Here is a 23765-nt window from a genome sequence, read left to right on the forward strand (position 1 = left end):
TAGATTAAACTTGGCATGAAAGTAGAACTTTATTCAAGAGGTGCCTTTGCTTGGTTTATTTTAAGTCCATTATGTAATTTGAAAAGTTAGCATTCTTTTTATTTGTGTGTGTGTGGAGAAGGGGGGGGGGGAGCTTGAAAGCGTAAAAATGATAATGTTATCTGAAATATCAATCTATGATGGATGGCAAATCCATGTTTGAACACCATCTGCTCATCCAAACGTAAAAAATTAATACTTCTCAATGGACGAGGGAGACTTTTCTTTAGTCTTAGCCTGCCCACCCAAAGTCAGAGCCATGGACACGAAGTTCTTTGATTCGCAGGCCACAACTTGATATAAATGTTGCATTAATTGTTACAGGACTCAAGACGCTGTCCCAGAGCCCTGAAAAGATTGGAAAGCGCTATCAGGGGCAGCTGTAGCATCATCTGACCCCTTGGTTTACGTGGTGGGACCTAAAAAGCCCTCCCTCGTTCTTTTTAAGGCAAAATTAAAACAAAATCACTTATTCTACGACAGGTTTCACAGCACCAGTTGGCTTCACAAACCCAAGGATGGGTTCGTGGACTCTTGTCAGCCATCCCATGCCGTCCGCAACTCAGGACCAAGTCCACAGACCTTGCACAAGGTCCAACATGGATTCAGAATCAGCAAGGGTTCACAATCCCAACAGCAGGGTACACAAACCCTTAAAATATGTTTTAAATAATTTTAAAAGAAAAGACACAGCCCGACTGAAGCCCAGGCCCCTTGGCCAACCCCCTAACAATGGCCGTGCACTGGAATCTGTCAGTTGCCCATAATAAAACATAAGCGCAGGTCCAGGCAGTTAACACAATGCACACAGGTGAAGGCTGTGGACCTTGCAAAAAGGTTTAACCTGGATCTACATGGCAGCACAGGGTTGTGAACTCTTTAAAAAAAGTAACGTTATAGTTAGCTTTGGTTAGAACAAATTAACGTAGGTTTAATAAGATCACAGAAATTAATTTGAAAAAATTTAAAATTAAAAAAACTGAATAAAAGTTAAATTATGGTTGAAAAAAATCTGAAACTAATGAGATATGTCAGTTATGGTTCGGAAAACTATACATTATCCACACTCCAGTCATGCACTGGTTATGACCTCACATATGATATCACTCAAAAGATGGTAAATGACAAAGCAGATGAAATCATCCTTTGGTACCCATAGTCTGCTCATTTCATTTTAAAATTTTCTTTTCTATTTAAAATTATTTTAAAACAGATTAATAGTTATTAAGTGTCTTGCCTAAAATACTGTTAGACCCAATGAAACACTCACTGCAGCGTTATTAATCCACATCATTTTCTAAGGATATACCAGTCAATAATACTGCAACCACTCCTAAAGAAACTCAACTCTACTTCACAAATTAAAGCACTATAATCATATAAAAAAACTTTACATACCCTATTAAGACAGACCACAAATTTAATAAACTACTATAAAAGAAACAACGTGTGCACCATCACAAAATGAAAAAACCACCATTACATACCACACATGACCTTTAGAAAGTATAACACACAATACTATATTGCAACACAGCGCCAATGATTTAGAAGAACTCCAGTGTAATAGAAACATTAAACCAGACCAAAGGACCACAGATCCATTGATAAATATAAACTCAAAGAAAATCTGACTACAACAAGCAGATATACAGTTATCAAATATCACAATCTAGCAATTGCATCACCATTCAAACACAAACCCAACCACCACCTCTAAAAAGGCTACCAATTCCAAGTTTACTCACGAAGCGTAAAACCAAGAGAAAATAGGAAATTAAACCACCAGTGTACAGGAGCTCCGCACCCCCATTCAGTTGTCTGTCCAGTCTGTCTAGAATCATACCTGGCTACTATTACTCCAACTCCTCCATTCGTTCAAGTCTAGCAACAAAACATTTACTAGTAGTAACACCAAGTCCAATTCCCTTCCATACGATATTGTTTTCAAGGGGGCTGTGTGTCTGAATTATTCGATGCATCATACCGAACCCTGCTTGTATCTTCGGCATTCTCACTGGAAAGCACATAAATTTCCGCATATATCCATTTCTTGAGATCTCACAACCAGTCCCAGAATTGTGGCAGCACAGGGGCCTTCTGAGGCATAGCTATGAAGTGTTTCACCAAGACCAGAACTAAGTCCACGAATCCCCACGTGTTCAGTCTTTTTCGTGTGAGTCGATAGACCCTGTAAACAAAGTGCCGCCTCCTTGGGTATCAGTATGTCAGTTACTTCAGTCAGATACTACACTACATCATTCCAAAACCTGGCAACACTGAGCAATACCAAACCATGTGGCAGAAATCAGTGTCTGGCTCAGCACATCTCTGGCACACATTCGACACAGCCTGATACACGTGTTCAATGTGCTTCTGGGTCAAGTAACCCTGGTGAAAGCAGAGAGTGTACTTCAGCCTTGCATTTTTTTGAGGCAGTCTTAACACTATCCAAACATTTCAGCCATTTATCATCAGTGAATTCCAATTTTAAATGGGTTTCCACCATCGTTTAAGATGGTGCACAGAAACATCCCACACCTATAATAGCGCTGTATAAACTACTGTGATAGCTTTATGTCCATTACATTGTGTTATGGCCATCTACAATCCAAGAGAGATATTGGGTTCCTTATGGGTGGTGTCCTGTATCCAAGATAACTGCCCGAGAATTACTTTATACAGTAAAATGTTGCTGGTGCTCAATTTATACATTTCTCTCAGGTCCTCCACACAAGTCAGCACCCAGTTATCGAAAAGGTACCCCCAGCTATGGATTCCTGCCTCCACTCAAGGACTGATGTTGTAATGTATTGTGAGCCGAAAGAAATCGGGAAACAATGACAATGGTAGCTCCGCTGTATAAGGGGTCTGACTAGACCTCGGTTGAATGTAGGCGTTACAAAACTACTCCGCCACCTTCCTAAGCAAATTGCTAGGGGTGTTTGTCCTAGCCCTGTTCATGAGCCATCACAATAGATTGATGTCCGCCAATTCTGCAATAACATCATCCTTCTCAGGACTACCTCCATGGGAAGGCATCAGCCACTGAAGCTGGACCATGGCATAGTATAGCTCATAATTCGGGGCACCCCTCCCACTTTCCACTAAGGGAGCATACAGTTCTGATTTAGCCACCCTACAATGCCCCATATCCATATCAGTGCGATGAGCAGTGATCTCAATTCATTCACTCAGCCTTGTGGTTTATGATGTTACCAGAATTTCATGATGTAAATGTTGTACCATATTACGATTACCTGTTACATATGTACCATTATGTATAAGCTCTATTTAAAGACAACTGATCATGGGAATTAATAGGTCGTGTTAACACTGATTTGGCCTCCTTCTCTTGAACCCTTTAGTCCACAGGATGTTAATCAAATTATCATCTTAGGTTTATACTATGCGCTTATCCAGTATTAATGTGAAGAGGCCAAATTTAACTAATTGTGAGGATCCACAAGATCCAAAAGGGTTCACAGGAAGTTCCAAAATGGCAATACATTAGAAATTTGAGGAATGGGCACTAGGTGCCGTCATCTGTGAAAGGAAACTGAACTCTCTCTGAAAAGGCACGGAAAAGAAGTCCAAGTTGTGTTAAAATTAAAGGAGGTACCCTAACATTTGACTGGTACTTCACACTAGTGAACATGAAAGCTTTGCTCTTCAACACGCCAGCAGAGTGCTAGAGTGGTGGCTTAGGGCTTGCGATGCATGATCAGGGAAGGTGCCCCGAAGTATGTACATTTTGAGAGGACGTAATGGTTGCCGTTGATGGTTAGCAGATACCAGAATCCACATGGGCTCTGTTGCTGGGAATGGGAGATCTTAGTTTGAAAAATATGACACACGTTGATCTGAAATTATGGCTCTGTCTAATGGCCATGTACTTAGCAATTGTGGGGTCTGATAAAGCGATAAAGGTGCTGCCATTAACTCAATGGCACTGGAGACTGTCAGACATGTTAAACATGTCACACAAAGTAAACAATGAGAGAAAGCATATCTTAACTTGAATACCTGTGGTTGACTAGAAGGGAGGTCTCAATTTATTTCTGTACAAGGTGTTGTGGGGGTTCCTTGCATTAATAGCAAATAGTTCTGTTAGACGAAATGAAGTTCACAGGCAGGGGAGAAACACCAAAAAGTAGTTTGTGCACTCGTACTTCTGTAAGTTGTTGTACTGGGGGGGGGGGGGGGGGGATTGATGGGTAAGGGCGGTATTTGGCACATTGAAAGCTCTTATTTCATCTAGATATATGTAGCTTAGTGTGCAGCGGACTCACAGCTTTTTATTTTATTTACTCTTGCTAAGGTTCTAAACCTCATTCATAACATGTGTCAAACCAAAGATTTACTATTATAATTCAACATTTTATTTACCAAATGTCTACATTTACACTAATGCATACAACAGTTGTGAAAAGTGACTAAAGGATACATAGTTTGCAGGGAACAGGTGACTGGCTTGTTACAGATGCAGGGCCTGTACAAATACAGAAAGATAAATACACAAGTAATATATATTTTTAAAATAAAATACACGCATTAACGTCTCAACATTTATCCATTGGATTCCTTATCTGTTTTCAGTAGTGCAACATCACTCTAGGTGACAACAGTCACAGTTAAACAGTTTACTGGCATTTCTTTTCGGTCCATTTAGTCTCTCCCTAAATTGTTGAATAGGTCCTAGAACATAGGCTGCTTGTGGTTTATATAGTGCTGGCATGTCACACTAGGCTATTTAATACTAACATCATGAATAAAAGTAATGTATTCCATCACTAAATGAAATATTATAGCCTATACATGAAGCAATGCAGTTTATTGTAACAATGGAGTGGTATTCAATATTGTGTTCCCGATCCTCAGGTCTGCGGTCTGGGGACACATGGCACTGTCCCAAAAGTCAAAAGCACACACTTCAATCTCAGACTTCTACTGCTACTACTCTGTAGACACCAGCTGGGGTTGCTACCCTTCCAAGATCTCGGGTATTTTTCTCTTAGTACTGACTAAGATGTGTGCAAATGTTTAGGGTGTATAAGAGTTTTACAAAGTTTCAATATACTTCCTATGAAATCTCTTCAGATCTACAGAATTACCCCAAGTCCCAAATTAAAGGTGTCACCAAGTGCCCGCTCAAATGCCTGATAGGCCCCAATCACTGTAAAGGGGGTTTGCAGGGGCTTGATCCAATGCCCGATGGTGAGGCAAGAGTCACAGAAATTTGCTTAATCAAAGGATTATTGTTAGGGAAATAAAGATGGTTTTGGCGTCCATTCAAAAGATTCTTTCTAAAGCGCAGAAGTTGTTTAAAGGCCTTGTAACAATAAAACCACCAGCTGCAGATAGATTTTCTTACAGCTTGAGGTGCCTACAGACCCAGGGGCATGGACTCCACCATTCAAGAGAGAGCTGGCAACAAGAGACTAAGGCTTCAAAGGTTGTATCTTGGGAACCATTTGACTCACCTCCACGTGATCAATGGTTCCTTACCCATATCTGTGCAGCCTTGTCTGGTTAACTCGAAAACCAAAATTTCCCTGGCCATGTGGCTAAGCCTAGGGGGGCTTTTCTTTTGTTTATCAATATTTCATTATCAGCAAAATTATTATATTGTAAATTACACAAACTGTGTGAAAATAGCAGCATATTATTGGACCAGATAAACAACTATGGTCATATCTAAATTACAAACATAACTTTGACTAGAATCCAATAGCATCATTCATAGATATGCAGGTGTATTCAAGTCCAGAGTAGGATTAAAGGTGGAGAACCAAAGTTGGGTCGAATACCCTCTCTCTTCAACCAGTGGGGAGAACTGAACTGCAAAGCAGTTAGGAGATTGTTGGGAGGGGGTGGGGGAATATCCCTGGGTTGCTCAGAGCAGAGGATTTAGTTACTACAAATGAGGACCAGATGTATTAGAAGCTATCAGTTTGGTCTAGTAAATGGAATATGATCAATTCATGAGAGGACCCCTTGTTGAGGCAACTAGAGGGCTCAGACTGATTTCCAAGCAATGGACGCAGGTTAGAGACAAAGCATGCTCACCAACCACAATGTAGGTAGGGAACAACTCTTCCTCCGAGCAATGTATAGATATGTTGTAGCTTGATATCCTGAAGTGACACAGACTCCACTTTGGCTCCTAAAAGTCCTCAACAGTTTACTGGACTGTTGGCTTCCTCAGACTGGCTCTAGTCTGTAGACCGCAGTCCAGGGTCTTCTTTCACAGAAGGCTTAACTTGTCTTTTTGCAAGTCAGTTCAGCAGTGCTTCAACAGGTTTCCTGGCCCAGTCTTAGTCTTAGAATTGAAGAGGGTAGCAGTCTGGTTGAATTGGTTCTTGGAACTCAGTCGTACTCAACTGGTCATGTGCATGGCTCTGTCCTCAGTCATAAAGGATTCTGGAAAACTGGACTGGTAAAGCTGGTCAGTATTTATTATTTACTGTGTTTATGACCAATCAGCTTCCTTATACGTTTAACATTCTGGTGCTTCCTCCATACAAACTTTCTAGGACCACTGACAGCAAAAACCTCGCATGGGCTGATACTAATCAGCCTACATTCAGACATTTATAGACTAGAAAATACCTGAAAATAAACAATAGACCAATCTGCCAGAGATTTTGATCAAGCACTACACATCACATTAAAACCTTTGTAGTGCATGCAAGAAACAAACGGGGCAAATGACATTACTAAAAACTACTTAATCAAAAAGGCACCACACATGGCAATGCTTTTATTCCACTTCTTTTTAATTACAAATTATTAGTAGTACACAACTAAATTCAAAGCAAAAAAAGCTGCACATCCTGAAGTAACCGTTCACCCGTCCTACACCTCACCCATTGAGAAGAATCACAATGATTCATTACCATATCCTGCATGTTTACATCCACACTCACCCCAAAACCCCCCCCCCCCCCCCATCTAAAATTACTACACATTTTTTTCCATAGGTCTGGAAATGAGCTTCATCTTGTCAAAGTACTTTCAAAGCACAATAAACCATAACCATTTGCGTAATGACGGTGCTGTGGGGTATATCCAGTCCCTGGCAACACCCAGGTATTGTTTGCTGAAACTTAATTAGAAACCATCAGATAAACTTCAAGACCAACTTTCTAAGAGAATGGCCCAGTCTTTGAAAATTTGGCAAAATGGTCAGGGTGCTCTACGCCGGAATCAACAAGTCCCTACTCCGCAAACTCCAAACAATACAGACCACTGCAGCCAAACTCATACTCGGCATCCTCCGGCACGAACACATCAGCCAGCACCTGCAAAGACTCTACTGGCTCCCCGTGGAGAAGAGATTCCCCTTCAAAATCCTCACTCACGCCTACACAACAAGGGACCCAACGACAGAATAAACTTCCACGTACCCAAAAGAAACCTGCGATCGTCCAACCTCGCCCTGGCCGAAACCCCACGCATCCACAGAGCCAGAGCAGGCGGAAGATCATTCTCTCACATTGCAGCCAAGACCTGGAATGAACTACTGGCAAACATCAGAAGCGCCCCCTCCCTGAACACCTTCAGGAAGACTCAAGACCTGGCTCTTCGGCTGAACGAAGCTGCAGACCCCCCCGCCCCCCACCCCTCCTCCCCTCAGTGCCTTGAGACCCTCACGGGTGAGTAGCGCACTTACAATTCCCTGATTGATTATTTGATTGCTGTTATTTAAAAACAAAACTGATCCTCATGCCAATACTTTTAGGAGGTACAACTCATTTAATAGTTAAACTAAAACACCTCCTGACTGGTACCATGGACTTTTAGTTAACTTATGATGTAACAAACGTGTGTGGTACGATTTCTCATGCGGAAGGGAATACAAACAGCATGAGAGATGATGGTACAGCGCCAAGAGATGGACATCCAGATAGAATTGGTAATAAAACCACTGAATGATATTTCATTTAACTACTACTTCAAATGTTGACATGACCTTCAATCTTCAAACCATTGGAACGGCAATAGGAAGCAATACAGCCTTAGATTATGCTAAAGTCTATGTGTAGTTTTTCGAACAAGAACACTTACTACAGCACCACATTTGCGGTAATAAGGTCGCATTTAGGGGGCAACCTTTAGATGACATTTTGGGAAAATGAGAATGGCAGTAGTGAGTTGCACCCAGAGAAGGTATCACTCATGTTTTCACTTCTTTATTTTCATCAATCAGAAACTATGCTTCAATGGCAGAGAGTCCAGTGGCTTATAATATTTCAAGAGCTTCGCTAAAGATATCACCAAAGGGGCACTTGAGTAACTAGGTATTAGCAACAGCTTGCTATTAGAGGCTTATGAAATAGCTAAACAGCAGTAGCAAGGGGAGTACAGAGACAAGTTTTATTATAATGAGTGACAGGGTATTTGGTTAAAGCACTGGATATTAACTTTCCTCCAGTGCCCTAAACTACTTTTGCTTGCTGCAACACTAGTGTTAGTTTCCATACTTTAACAAGATTAACATAATTTAAGACAGTTTTGAGATTACACGCTACAAAATACAATTATCAGTCCCTTGTACCTGCCACAGAAATCTGGCATGGTTGCAGAGATAGAGCAGGAAGAACGGGCCGATGATACGTGACTGTCCCATCAAACTCTCCTCGTAATCGAATATCAAATATTAATGAAGTCTGCAATATTAAAAGAAATAAACAGCCAGAATTTTAGTTTACAATAAATACACATGTTCTTGCCATGCAAGTCAATAATCCAACCACAAATCACTGAGGGACTCAATGACATTTCATCAGAGACTAGTCTGCACAGGGCAGAACATTAGGTAATCTCCCAAATAGGTCTGAAATAAGAGAAGGAGAGCACAGATATAACACTCACCCCTTCCCCAAAATTTCTCCTGCCATGATACATGAGTGTTCTGTGATGGCAACAGGCATTTTAACTAGTGTTTTGTGCCCTGTGGCACCTCATACGACAGAAAAGGCCGCAAACAATTGGGCAGCCCCTTCTGAAATAATTATCTGGCAGGCACACATTTTTGCCCCCATGCAATCGTAAGGGGGCATTTCCTCAATTGCATGGGAGTGTGGCTCCATTCAAATTAAAGTACTGCCTATACTTATGCACCTGTAACACATAACTCACACATACAGGGGCAAGCAAGCTGTCGAGAGGCACAATGACTGCGCCACTTAGGACATGGCACATATCCCCCACCCCCCAAAGAGTGCATTTTTAGAGAGTATGAGGGCCCCATGGTCTTCAAGGAATTCCACCCCCACCCCTTCAGGCAGGTATAGTCACAATGCATCCTCACATGTGAAGATAAGTGCCTCCTCTTTTAACTGAGGCTGGGGTCTCTGTCTTAAAATACATGCCAGTGATTTCAAACCACCAGTCAGTCTTTCAGTAACCACTGTCCCTAATGCAGATGAGAGTTTGTACCTGCAAGGGGAACATTACAATTCAGTAACAGGACACACAGTCCCAATCTGAATCGGGCACACCCAATAAAAGTGTACCATGACACAGACTGGGACTGTGCAACCGATAATATAGTATGGTTCCTCTAGTTCACATGAGCTTATGTACAAAACGAGACACTATTTCAACGTCTTTCATTTCTCCATTTCCTTAGATCATAGACACAAGGTGAGAAGGTGAGCGCAGATACAATTAAAACAGGGCAGTTCCTTTTGTGGGCATTTCGTTCGCATTTCGGGCCTCCTAAATGGTCAAGCCAGGCCCATCAAAAGCATGTATGTTCCACCACCATTAACAAAGGAAATTCTAAACACCCTTAACACACTTATAGCACATACACCCTCTGGTACCAGAGTAATAGGAGGGGATATTACCACCATGATGGGGCAGTCAGGCAGGAGGTATATTTTCTTGTCAAGGTCTCTAAGGCTCCCAGGAGTTTGAGAGTGGCTAAATGGGCATGTTCACTGGGGCTATGCAATAGATGGAGCACATGGTATCCCACAGATGCACAACATACATTCTACTGGCCACACAGCAAGCACTATCATCTAAGGATGATTTCTGTCTCCTAGCAGCAGACATCCATAAAGTACCAGGGGCTGACATCCTCCCTGGAGGGATCTCTAACCATTTTCCAATTGCCCCAAACCCATAGGTCTAAGGGCAGACTGCTTGCACTTAAACGCTGGCTCAGTGGTGGATGGACAGTTTGCAACTTTCATTACAGAGGAAACAAATAATGACATTGATTCAAACACAGCCTAAGTAGCCAAACATTCCATATTATGGGAGTCATACAAAGGAATGATCCAGTGGTGTGCATGATCCTTTCTGAAAGGTACAGAACATGCAAGAGAGGCCACTCGAGTCAAACTTGAGAAGACGACCCTAGAGTCAGAGCAAAAAAGGGATCATTGAAAACCCGCAGATGATTCTGCAACAGGAAGTAGCCAACAAACTGCGCAACAAGGCCATATATGTGGCACAGAATGTATGGCTAGTGGTATGGAGGCCAAATCTACGATATCGGAGACAAATATGGCAGACTATTATACTGCTTGACTCAACAAGAGGCCTCTAGAATGTTTGCTCAAATCAAGGGCTCAAGTGGGAACTAAGTCTCAGATTTACTCCAGATTGCCACGAGCTTCGCAGAATTCTGCAAACAGTTATACACGGTGCAATACCTCTCAAAATAAGAATACTCCGCTAACCGAGGAGCACTATTCCAGGAGTCTCAAGACGTTCTTGAAGCCCTGCTGATGAAAGAAAAGCTGGGAGAGACCCTAAGTGGAATGCATTCAGGGAAGATTCCTGGTCCGAATGGCTCCCCCTTAAATCTTTTAAAAAAATATGCCACTATCAAACTCCCACACCTTCTTGGCATCACAATGAAATGTCCCAATCTGATAACGTGTTGGATGACCTGAGAGGCGAAACACTCACACTTATTCCAAAGCCACGCCAACTGCCAAACTTATGCTCCTTCTATAGGCCAATGTGAAGTCAAAAATATTGGCCAAGGCTATGGTCAATAGGCTGATTGAAGCAATCTCCACTCGGTTCCACACATACCACAACAGCTTCATGCCGGGAAGGAGAACAAGACATTGCCTAACACATAAGTACACCAGGTATGCCCAGACGTGGGTCCCGGTCTCACTGCACCACTGGAACCAAGCTATACCTGGCAGGTTGCTTGTGTTTAGGTTCAGGGAGGACATGGCCTGGCAGTTCAGGCTGGACTATTCCCATGAGGAGCAGGGTCAAGACTGATTTGCATATGGCTGGGCCAAACTGAGGTGGCATGGAGTGCAAAAAACGATGGATTTTGATACGGCCAAAGCGTTTGCCAGTGGCTGAGATTAATTTGAGCATTCCATCCATCAACTTGTTGTTTTTGCTGCAAAGGTAGGGCATAGCCTTTATGTACAATTTTCAAGACCCATCAGTCAGACATGATGGATTGTCAACCATGGAGGAAGATATGGATGCTGCCTCCCACAGGTTGGACATGCACCGCTAAGGGCAAACTAAAGCAGTTTGTTAGCTGTTGTAACAGGGGAAGAGGAGCTGGAGGACTGATGACCCCTGGTGGCATCTATCTGGAGGATTAGTTGGAAATGATTTAGGGTTCAACTTGCTGGTCGAGGCATGTACAACAAGACTCTCCATGGTAGGATGTGTGGTGGGGAATTTCCGATCACTAGGTGCAGGTCAAGGACATCTGGCTACCTTCTGAGTAACAAGAACACGGTTTTGCCAAGGTAGCTATCAGCACATCTGTGGGGGCATCAGTGCAAGGGTTCAGGAATTGCTGGCCCAAGCTGTAAAATTACCTTCAAAATATTTATTTTAGTCTAAATGAAGGGCAGCTATAGTAGTAGTAATAATAAACCTTATTCTGTAGCCAAGTACCATCAAAGTATACAAATTCAAAACGTTACAATAGATACATCAAAATACATTTAAAAATATCTCTCAACACAGTTCATTTTCCCCTTTTTTTAAAAAAATAAATACTATTCAAAGTTCCTTCCCTTCCATTGTTGCTAGCATGTAAAACAAAGCTGCAATCAGGCAAGGCCATGTGCAATTGAAGCAAACACTTAAAACATATAAAATGTATCTTTCTACTTAATATATAAAAATTGGTACGATTAAAATCAGACAATGATTAAGAAAGGATTAATCTAAGCACCAGGAATCAAATTCAGAAGCCTACTACGTTTGTGCCAAACTGCCTGTAGGAATTTGCACACAGCAATGACAATAACAGGAGTAGTGTCACTTTTTAAAATTCCAAAAAGCCACTAGATATTTAATCACCTTCAGATTATAAGACAAAAAAAACCAATGTAGGCACCTCATCCTCGTCTTCCAAGCCACACGATGGGCACATACTGGGGCTTGGGACCTTATGTCACTTGTTAGTTAAAAATCTCAAGGGTAAAGGACCGAATCGAAAGCGAATATAAAGGCTTTTAGCTAAAGGAGAGGAAACAAAATCTAAGAATTCCTCAAAGCGAGAAAACGGTTTGATGTCTAAAAATCTGGGCATCCGTGTACCTGCTTGCTGGTTATTGGAATAACTTTCTTGGATGTAAACCCAGTAGCTTGATTTCATGATGTTAAGATCAATTTTACTCATTTTTTCTGGGTTAGTCCATAATCTTATTAGCCCCAGCTTATTTAACCACTTAGATACATGTTTGACCCAGAATAGCGACTTGGCACCTCTAGTAGACAACACTTCAATTAAACAATCTCTGAATTCCCTTAGCTCAGGGGTGACCCATAGTCGAATCCAATAGACAAGTGGTCTGAGAGTGGCTAAATCTGCAATTCTTTTGAGTCCTAAATCGAAAAACAGGGGGGTTAGCGGTGTACTGTTAGGGACAGAGACCAGCCGTCTTACAAATCTATTTTCCGCAGCAGTGAGTAAGGAGACATCAGCACATCCCCATATCTCAGCAGCCCCTTGTGCCTTCCCTCACTAAACTTCTAAGGCCGGCGAGACAGCACAAGAGCTTGTTTGCTCTATGCTCAAGTAGTAACATGCTTTTCCTAAGCTGGTCTTCCCACTTCAAGCTCTCCATTACTTTAACTCCTAAATAATCAAAACTCCTCTCCAGTGTCCTCCCCCCCCCCCCCCCGCACGTACAGCTAAGTTTTTGGCCACACCCTTCCCAAACACCATAAACTTCGTTTTGTTAGCATTGAGCTCCAAACCCCTTGACACACAGAAATCAAAAAATGTGTTGACAAGGAGCTGGAGTCCCATTGGGGTCTTGAAGTTGAGAAGGGAGTCGTCAACAAATAAAATAATTGGTACCTTGATGCCGTTCTGTGTAGGGGAATAATTTCTGCAGTCCTTCAGAATATCAGCCACTTTGTTTATAAAGAGGGTAAAGAGGTAGGAGCAAGGACACACCCCTGACGCACCCGCTGTATAGGAATGCGTTTAGTTAGCTCTCCTGCGTGCCCACACTGCACCTGAGCAAAGTTATTACTGTACAGCTTAGACATGAGATGGATCAAATTCCCAGGAACTCCCATCCGATTCAAAATATGCCACAAGTTGGTACGGGTAATGAGATCAAAGGCAGCCCTAAGATCAACAAACGCCACATAGAGCTTCTGCTGTTGGAGTAGAATATATTTCCAGTGTAATGTGGCGAATCTGGAGACTTGGTCTATAGTGCTCATCTTAGGGCGAAACCCAGCTTGAAGGGCTGACATGATGTTATTTGTGTCTATCCAATATAGCAACTTATCAAGGATTTGCCTTGCAAAAATCTTCTGGGCATTGTCAATTAGGCTAATTGGCCTATAACTCGAGGGCTTCGATGCATCGCCCTTCTTGTATATTGTGACAATCTCAGCCCCTCTCCAGGAATCCGGTCTCTCTCCCCCTCGTGCTATGGCATTGGCAAGTAAATTAAAATAGACTATCCAAATCTGAGGTTCCGATTTATATAAATCCCCTGGGATCTTATCAGGTCCTGGTGCCTTAGCGGTTTTTAATGCAAGGATGGCACTACCACTATTCTCTAGGGTAAAAGTAATAGCTGAGCCATAAGATTCTGTGGTATCACAACAAGGAGAGCCCGTGAAGGGTGCTGTGTTGGCATGGGGGCCAGGGGGGGCATCAGTCAGTGACTCATACAGATTAGATAAATGGGATACCCATTTATCAGCCGATATATGATGTTGGTAGCTTTTTGTGTTATTATCTGCTCTAGTTTGGGTCACTGTAAGCCAGAACAAACTGTTGTCATTTGTTTTAACTTTAAGCAGCATGTCTTCCCAAATTCTATCGTCCCAACTCTTTTTGGCCTGTTTTAGCGATACTTTATAAATATGCCTTGCTTGGGCTACCTGGCCCCTTTCACCACCTAGAACAGCAGTCCTTAGGGAACATTTGGCTTGCTTACAGGAAATGTCATACCATCTAATATTTTTCCCCATAGCTGGCTTCTTGTGAGCCATATCTTTATAGAACACCTGTTGCAACTCTTCAAAGTGTAAGTTGTGTATGCTTAGGATTGGAATTTCCAATTAATTCACCCTTTCGTAATTTGTAAAATAATTGACAGAAAGCCCATATATCTGGGCACCCAAAAGTGGGTTTGTCATGACTTTAGGCCAGGAAACATAGCGTCTGCAATTGGATAACACAGGTTCGGCCACGACTGTATAGCATGTATTTGTTACCCTAGCTAATGGAGCTTCAACCAGTAATACTACCAAGGGATCATGACCACTGTCAGATCGCCTATCTACTCTCATATTGGCCAAAAATGGCCAGAGACTCACATCAAGGATAGTGAAATCAAGGTACTCACATGATTACCTCTTCTAAAGGTGGGTGCTCGATAAAGGTCTGAGGTAGTACGACCATTACATGCCCTCAATCCTCTGCCCACTGTTATAAGGCCTAACTTGTGTCCTGTTGCTGTAAAGTTGGTTTGTGGCTTCCCTGTTAGTGCTCTAATGCCCCATTGTTCATCTTCCTCTTCTGTTACCTCGCTAATATAAGATGAAGGCTCATAGGATGTGTTAAAATCTCCTGCGAGTATTATTTTTGAATTCGGGTGGAGTGAGTCTAGAGTTTCTTCAAGAATAGAGAGATTAGGGGATTCAATATTAGCCGCAGTCGTTCTTACATAAATATTTAGAAAATCCAGAACCAGTCCCGATGGTAGCAGAGCGACGACTCCAATTAGGTCTAAGCATTCTAATTGTACTAAGGTGCATGACTTAAATACATTATTTTTCGTGAGAATCATGAGACCCCCTGAAGCCCTCCCGAAATGTTCTGGTGGTTTAGCTTCTACGCTATAGGTCATAAAACCATCAACAATTCTTTTTGCGGTTGCCCAGGTCTGTTGAAACATACATACATCATGCTTACTTATAAACAGTAACCAATCAGGTTCACCCAATTTAAATGGACAGCTGCCAGATATCGATTTGCGTTTGAATGACCTCAGGATCAGCTGCATGTAGAAAACTTAAAATGTAAATGTAAATGTATGTGTCTTGTAAAGCGCACTGCTGCCCTGAGGCGTCGTGGCGCTGTAGACCGCTGGGGAACCCGTCCTGGCTATCCCTGTGAGATGGTCCCTCCTGGGTATCTCCAAGGTGAAACCAGGCATCCCCGGCGAATGTGGGGGGCCGTTGTGGAGATGAGGCAAGCTAATGCCCAGAGTTGCAGAGTGTGTTCCTGGTTAGAGTAGGTACCGAGGCGAGAATTATCGAGTCCGTTTTGACCCTGGTCCACGACCCTGCCGCGTCGGGAATTGAACCCTGGTCCCTGGCCGATTCTCTGCTTGCGGATCTGCTACCTCTAACCAGTGAGCCACACCTCTCCACTAGGAATAGTTAAGGTATCATCCAATCTCACCCCATCAGGGCAATGACTAACAAGATTTTCGTTAGTCCTACTCAGGCCTGGGGGGTCATCCGGGAGTGATTCACCCCAGCCTCTTCCCCCATTTACCTTTGGGGTCTCACAATTTTTGATTTCCACCACCCCTGTGTTTCTCCTCCTATCACTAGGGGGATCTAAGACATCACCAGCAGGGTCAGCTATCACACATGCTGACACTGTGCTAGAATTTATACAAGTATTCCATATATGTTCAATGCTCAGTCAGTCGACTGCATTCAGGTTTGAGGCAGATGTCCAAGTTGCTAGCCTGCACAGTTGGGTTGTGAGATTGTGCTGAAAAGCCTTTAGGGTTTATATTGTTTGAGGGAGATAATTTCAACCTGATCCTCGATGCGTTGTTTCCCAAAAGGTGACCAGTACGAAGTTCGCAGTTTATCAGGTTCTCCACTAGTTGTTTGTAACACAAAGTGACCTGTATACAATCAAAGGCTGTAAAGTCTGAGTGGCACCGCCTGGCATCCAAAATGTCAGATCTAATCACTGAAAAGCATTTACGTTTCGACCGCAACCAAAAAATGACTTTGTTAATTAGTGCATCAGTGTCTTCATAGTCCCCAAAACTTAGTTTAGGCACTCTTGTCAAGTAGATTACATTTTTAAAATCTCGATTTGCTCTTCCTTGAGTATTAGCAGTCAAAAATGTTGTAGGGTAATCTCGCTGGGGACAGAAGGCAATTTCTTGTGCATTATCCAAGTAGGTAGAGGAGGTTGCAATGATACCGTCCATTCCACCTGTGTCCAATTTAACAACAGATGATTTAGCGGCCATGCTATTACATGCTATTTGGTTTAAGAGCCTTGGGGGTCGTGTGAGGTGATTTACATAAGGGGCCCTTAGAGGTTGGGTACCTTCCGACGACTTTTTGGTCATTTGATTAGAGCTTGAGGCGACAGTGGAATTTAGAGCCCGTTCTGCTCCCTTAGAAGCTACTGTCGCTTTGGAAGAATACTGATCTATATAAGGTTTCAAAAGCGGTTCAGCTGGACTTGCTTGAATGCAGTGGCAAAGGGAACATGTCCGTTGCAGCAAGGAAACTTGATCCACTAATGACACAACCAAATTACTAAGATGGTTCAATTTAAATTTTAATGTCAGGAGAGTTACTGTCCCAGCAGATACCCCGGCGCCTTGTTGAGCCCCATTTTCAGTTAGGTCCACATGGTTCTTCTCAAGCGGTGCCTGTAATAAATGTGAATATGACCCTTCGCGCCCTCAGGAGATTGAAGAGGTGTGATTCGATTTTGACAAGGGATATTAAGAGCAATGGTAACATCCGGAAATAGCGGGCAGTGGGCATAGCTAGATGGTTCCGTAAGTTCTATTTCCTTATTTCTAGGCAATAAAGAGACTATGTCCTCTGCAAGTACGCTAATTTCACACTGATAATTATATGAAATAGCAGGATTTACAGTTTATACAGTAGCCTACTTTTGAGTTTTTTTGATTTTCGCATTTTTAAATATGGCAGGAACCCTAGACACATTTTCCTTCCCCTTATTAGTTTGATGGATTTAATAAAGACTCAACCTCTTCAATTAATAAATCAATATCCGCCAGTGTGTCGGTATTGATATTTGCATGCGGGTCAACTGCCAGCTTCTTATGTCCTGGTTTCCTGGTTTTTCTTTGCATTAGTTTCAGCCCTTGGGAGGTCACCAGCTTTCCTTTCACCCATATTGTAAATTAGATTAAATTAAATTTTCCCCTGCGGACAGCGTGACCCACAGAGAGAATACAAATAAAAAGTAACAGTTGCTCACTCAGATTCGGCAAGGCCAGAAGAGATATCAGCTTACTCTCACGCCGTTCTTTTAGAAAGTCAACTCCTGAGAAGATCCAAATCAATACGCTACTACACCATGTTCAGAGCCAGGAATCAAAGAGCGCACAGGCCGCATCAGCACCCCCTGGTGCACGGGCCGCTGGGAGATGAAGTCCCCGAAAGTAAAGTGGCAAGTACTGGCGAGTGCTGGTCTCTGTTGTGGGCAGCTATAATTGTACCACCTTGGCTACCCATGAAACCACCACTGCAGATTAAGCACTTTACCCCATCTATCCCCATGTGGCAGGTCAAGTTCAGTCTACGTGGCAATAACAAGCCCACTGGCATTTTGTAAATCAACTTATAAGGAGCCAGTGTAATGAGGCGGGAGCAAGCTATCCTCCTCACTACCAACCTCATCAACATCCTGGGGTGCACCCTGCTCTGGCACAGGATGAGAGTCCAGGCAAAAAAATAAATGAGGCCTCTGCTGATAGCTGTGATGAGGTAGAGGCGCAGGATTAAAATCAGGGTGGACAACAATAGGATGTGCTTTTGTGATCTCAAAGCAAGACATTGGTCGAGCTTGAGCAGACGCTGGTTCAGGATTAGACATAACTATCAGCACCGGATCATCCCGGGACGTAAGGGTGGCAAGAACTGGTGTGGATTTCATGGCAACAGTGGAAGTCTATATCGGAGTCAGTCCAGATCCGTAAATGGGTACAGATGGGACAGAGGAAGGGAGGGACCTGCTGCCAATTACCCAACTGGAGACCTCCTGCCGTTCTGTGGGGCCTAAAGTGTGCCATATATGTAACTGCAAGCACAGTGAAAGTTTGCAGTATTGCCTCCTTAAAGACCTCAATCTTCTGCAGGGTTGGACGACGGCCTGGGAAACTGGGAGAGCATCACGACCAATTGAGGAATCGGCTCAGTGGCACCAACCAAGTGCAACTGACATCTTAACTCGCTCATGCCTTCTCTCTGGAGTCAGAATGGTGGGATGGGATCCGGCCTGCTTCGCTTTTTAGGTCTCGCTGAGACCAGCGCATGCGCTGGCTCGGAGAGACATTTTGTATGTGGGCTTTTCAAAGTGCTGCTGGCTGGAATAACGCTTGCGTTCACGCGATCGTGCACGCGCGCAGCCGGCCGCCAGCAGCACTTTGAAAACTTGCGCGTCATCGCAATCACTTTCGCTTTCAGAGCGATCGCGATCACGATGACGCACGCGCACACACAACTCCCGCTTCTCCCCCTCCCCCACCACATATTGCGTCTCCGGCCGCTCGCGCGCGGCCAACGCTTGTTAAAAACTGTAACTGTTACCCTCATTTCACCTTCACTGGTCTGTATGTCCACCAGCATGGTTTCTGACAATCTTTGTGCAGTTTATACATTTCGCTTGCGTTGTGCTTTTAAATAGTTTTGTATTAAATAAATCGTAAAAGGGGCTTAAATCCCGCCACCTTTATTTCATTGCTTTTTATTGGTATCTATGCTGGCCTCTCACTTTTCCTCTGTTTACAATTGGCTGTAGCACACTGTTTCCTGTGTCCTCATGTTGTTCCTCTCCTGTGCTGCTCTGATCCGTTTCTCAGGGCCAAAGTACTGTTTCAATCAGACTTTAAAACTGCCACCTCTCAGGACTTTCTTCTTAGAACTTTATTGGAGTGCACCTCTTTGCAGTTGCCTTCCCTCTGTGTTGTCGTTTACCCTGCCCCCTTCTCGCCCTCTGTCTTGCTGCCCACTCTCCTGTTTCCCCTGTGTCTCCCATAAAGAGACTTCACTGCGCTTGGTTTTGTTTTAGATGTCTACGGCTTAATAGGCTTGAACTGCAGCGGCTATTTCATAACCAGTCCCAACATAACCCTTCTTATTAACTATCATACAAAAGATAATTTGACATTTCGCTTTAATCCAAGAACAGACGCTACACATGCATTTTTCGGTATACCATTTTTAGTGCAAGTGCCACGTCCGAGCAGTGGCTGTAAGCTGCATTTTATATTAAAGAACAAAAGCGCTTCGGACGCTTGCTATGCTACCATCTGCCCCAGGCAACATATTTAGCTGTGGTCTGGGCTCACCATTGCCACCCTCCGGGGAATCCCTGAATTGCTGCCATGGTGACTTATGCAACCCTGGACGCAGAGCTGAAAACAACACATCTGCTGTGGCCAGGACCGGCTCCAACCTCTGGGACAAGTGCGCTAGGCCCAGTGCACGATGAGCAGATTTTGTATCTGCCACCTTAAACAGCACCAGCAGTCGGACATTGTTTTCACCAGCCGTACAGGTCTGTTGTGGCTGGTGCGGGCCTATGCATGTGCGTGCTTGTCAGCTGGCAGCTTGAGTGAGACAGAACTGCACTCTACAGAACAGACACTCATGTCTGCCAGCCCTCACCGAACTTCGGCAGCCCCTTCACGTGTAGCAGGATGTTTTAATTGCAAAGTCCTTCCGCGGTCACTGCAGCCGGCAGAATTATTAATGAAAGGACCTCCAGGACCACCTCATCAATGCTCCCCTCACCTGCTCATGGGGGGTCACCGGGGGCTGTCCCACTCATGAGGATAGCGGGGACCTTGTGTCTAAATGCATAGGGCACAACTCTTAAGACAGCGTTCCATTTCATGCCCTCTCAACGGTATTTCAATCTATAGCTGCAGATGGGGCAGCATCATCAGTGTCACTGTGCCAGCCTGACCTCTCCTGACTGGCAACTGTCTGCAGCATATCACATCACAGCACTGTCAGAGTACCTGTCTGCAGTGAGTGACTCCACACACTCCAGCTACAGCGCCCAGGGCGAGCAGCAGGAATTATTTACAGCAGAACTGTCAGTGACTGCGTTGGTAAGTGAAAGATAATGTAGTGATTAATGTTTCTGCTAGAGAGTTGAGTTTTGTCTAGTGCAAGTTTTGACTCGCCAGTAGCGCAGAGGGTTAACATACCTGCTGCAAAGAACATGTAATCTGCACATCACAGAACATTATTTTATCTGGAAAGCTCACGGGGTTACTGCTTTTATCGAAGAGATCCTTTTGTTACTTGCAATTCATATCTACACAGTGACTTAAAAATTGTTGTCAAAAACATCAGCTGCATGTAAAGTGCATAGTATAGGTTAGAATGTCATACACTTCACACCCCCTTCTTTAATGATCCTTATTTTGCTACAAGGTGTAATTTGGGTAGAAATGCATTCTTAATAGTAAATCGACCCCAACTACTGTAAACCACCACAAGAGAGAGACGGAGGCAGACAAGCAGTTTCTGAACGTATGACCGTTTAAAAAAATATACATAGAATTAATCCGAGGCTATAAAATTTGAGGACTCTTTACCTATTTAGAAAATATTCTGTTTTTGGGAAAGGGCTCAATCGTTTGCATTATAAGCAGCCAATTTAATCTTTTATGTTGTTGCTTTCATTTGAATGGTGCAACGCGTTTTATTTTTTGCTATGCGCGTGTCACCCTGAACCACAAAAACTGGCGGGACTGTACTCACTTTTTAGGTCAAGCCTAGAGCAGCGCATGCGCTGCTTGCTCGACTTTCAGTAAGGGGGTTTTCAAAGTGCTACCCACATGCTTTTGCTGGCCTCAAGCTTGTGTGCACACTCGCGTGCACGCGCACAGCTGCCATCTGTCTTTCTTAGCTCTTTCTTCGCCTCGCTGGCCATTACTTTCACGGCCGCATCTGCCTTTCTTATCTCTGCTAGTTCCTTTAGCAATATCGACGTGCTTGATTATATCTTTTTCTCGCGTATATTTCAATAGCCCCTTACGCACAAACTGGCATAATCTGTTCCGCCTGCTGTACCTGCTCATCACTTTTCGGGTTGGCGCCTGCCACGATGACAAGCATCCTTGACCCCATATAAGAATGTCATAGATTTATCTACCACATACCCGATCAACAATGACATTCTTGTTCTGCTTAATGAGGGTGAAACCGTCCGCATGATGGTGCTGTTGGGCTTCAGAAATGTACAAGATCTGCAAATAACCTGTTATGCGCCTTTAATCTTTCAATTTTAAGTCACTACTGATCAATGTTGTGTTTTTCGAAATTTTAGTGGATTTACCTCAGAAGCGTGCATTACCGAAGCCCCAAATCGACTAACATGTATTGCATTCCAAGTAATATAGAACAGCATGCATACATTGATATGTTAAGCCTATTTAAAGTGTTGAAATCTAGTTAAAATGCGTTAGTTTGGTTTCATTATTTACTCGAGGAACAGTTCTGGTCCAGTATGATCTGTGATGCAGTATCGCGCTAGGTTTAGATTGGCGAGGTGTCTGGCGAATAGACTCGCTGCAACCCTAATTAATCACACATGAAACGCGACTTTGTTTGATTTTCCTGCAGCAGATGGGGTTACATAGGACTGGGAAGTAGACATTTTAGAAGTCGAGACTGTTCCCCACGGTTCCTGTTTATCATCTAAATTATTCACCTCTTTCAAAGAACCCCCTAACAATCACGTTCAGTGACCCGGTTTTAATTTTTAGACCTGGCTTTAGCCCAGACCGTTTCATTTTAGTGAAATTATTACACAGCAGGGCTTGTTGCTATTTCCATTAGAAGAGTGCTTTTTTTCACTAATAACTGTGGCGCCATTTGATCTATATCTGCACAAAACTAACCCCAAAAAGTTCTTCCACCAATGCTCCATCATGGAAGGTTTTTTGTGTCAACCCCTCAACCATGGCCAGGAAAACAAGCATTGGCATAGCCAATAGGTCTCGCTTTTGGGACCTTTATAAGTATTTAGTTATGCAGCACAATATCCTTGGTGCAACAACATCAACTGTTGCATGGCTAAACACTTATAAGGTCCCAAAGGCGAGACCTATTGGCTATGTCAATGCTTGTTTAAGCTTATGCTTGGACTTTGTCTTACTGGAGGACTTTGAGCAGGCAGTGGAGCGGCTATGGAAACACCTCTGTGATCACCATCAAGACCTGGTCCAAGTCTTGGAGCAGAAGACTGATTGTGTGAAGGTCGCGACTTCTTCCTATGTTCACCGAAATACAACTTTATCGCCCAGACTCAACTCACTTCCAGGTGCATGAGGGTCCTTTTAGCACAAGATTTTTAGTTGTGTTTAAAGCCTAGGCACCAAAGATGTCCCTCACACGAGTCCATGACAGACATCTGCTTCCTGCAGTCAGGGCACAGAATCATGCAATCGTGGCACTGCTTGAATCCGGTTGCTTTTTAGGAGGACATCGTTCCCTAGCACACTGGAAAAAAATCTGGAGTCACTGCCAAAACAAACAGCACTCATTTAAGGAGGCAAGACCCTTAAAACTGCACAGTTTTGAAGATACAGTAGAACTGACTTAAAAACGGAATTTATCAAATAAGTGCATCAACAGGTAAAAGCCTAAGGCCAGATGTACGACACGTTTTAGCTGTCGCAAACGGAGAAATGGGACATTTCGACCGCTAAAGAGTCGTTTGACATGTACTAACCCTATTTTGCAAGTCAGTATCCTATTATTGAATTGTGTGAAATAGGGTTTGCGAGTCGATATTATTAAGGGACGTTTCAAGGGCGTCCCTTCCGAATAACGAGTAATAGTGGCATGTATGAATGTTTTGCGACCGTAATGCGGTCACAAAACATTCATATTTCACAGACTCCGTGAAGGAGGTGGTAGCCCGTTCACAAACGGGAAGTGGTCCCCAAGGGACCACTTCCCCTTTGTAAATGTGAGTGCCAACATTTTTTAAGAGCAGACAGTGGTCCCACAAACCACTGTCTACACTTAAAAAATGAAAAGGTTGATTTTTATTTTTGAAATGCATTCCAATATCCTTTAAGAAAAATGGGCTGCATTACAACTAAAAATGTATTTAAAAAGCAATCACAGACATGGTGGTCTGCTGACCCCAGCAGGCAACCATCCCTGGGAGTGCTGACCACTCACAATGGATCGCAATCGCGACCTGCACCATGAATATTAATGAGGCAGGTCCCTTGCGACCCATTTGGCAATCA

General features: G+C 43.4%; 1 protein-coding gene across 1 annotated transcript in view; it reads right to left on the reverse strand.

Moving 5' to 3' along the window:
• The window catches only part of RMC1 (regulator of MON1-CCZ1), a 238616-nt gene that overhangs the window by 99270 nt on the left and 115581 nt on the right, over positions 1-23765 (reverse strand). Inside the window, exons 10-11 of the mRNA XM_085605759.1 lie at positions 8600-8711; positions 4487-4531 (exon numbers count right to left, since the gene is read on the reverse strand). Of these exons, the coding sequence (XP_085461885.1) occupies positions 4487-4531; positions 8600-8711 (157 nt within the window). The remainder of the gene's footprint in view (positions 1-4486; positions 4532-8599; positions 8712-23765) is intronic.

Source organism: Triturus cristatus, chromosome 5_1, assembly GCF_964204655.1.
Source record: "Triturus cristatus chromosome 5_1, aTriCri1.1, whole genome shotgun sequence".
Classification (NCBI taxonomy): Eukaryota; Metazoa; Chordata; class Amphibia; order Caudata; family Salamandridae; genus Triturus; species Triturus cristatus.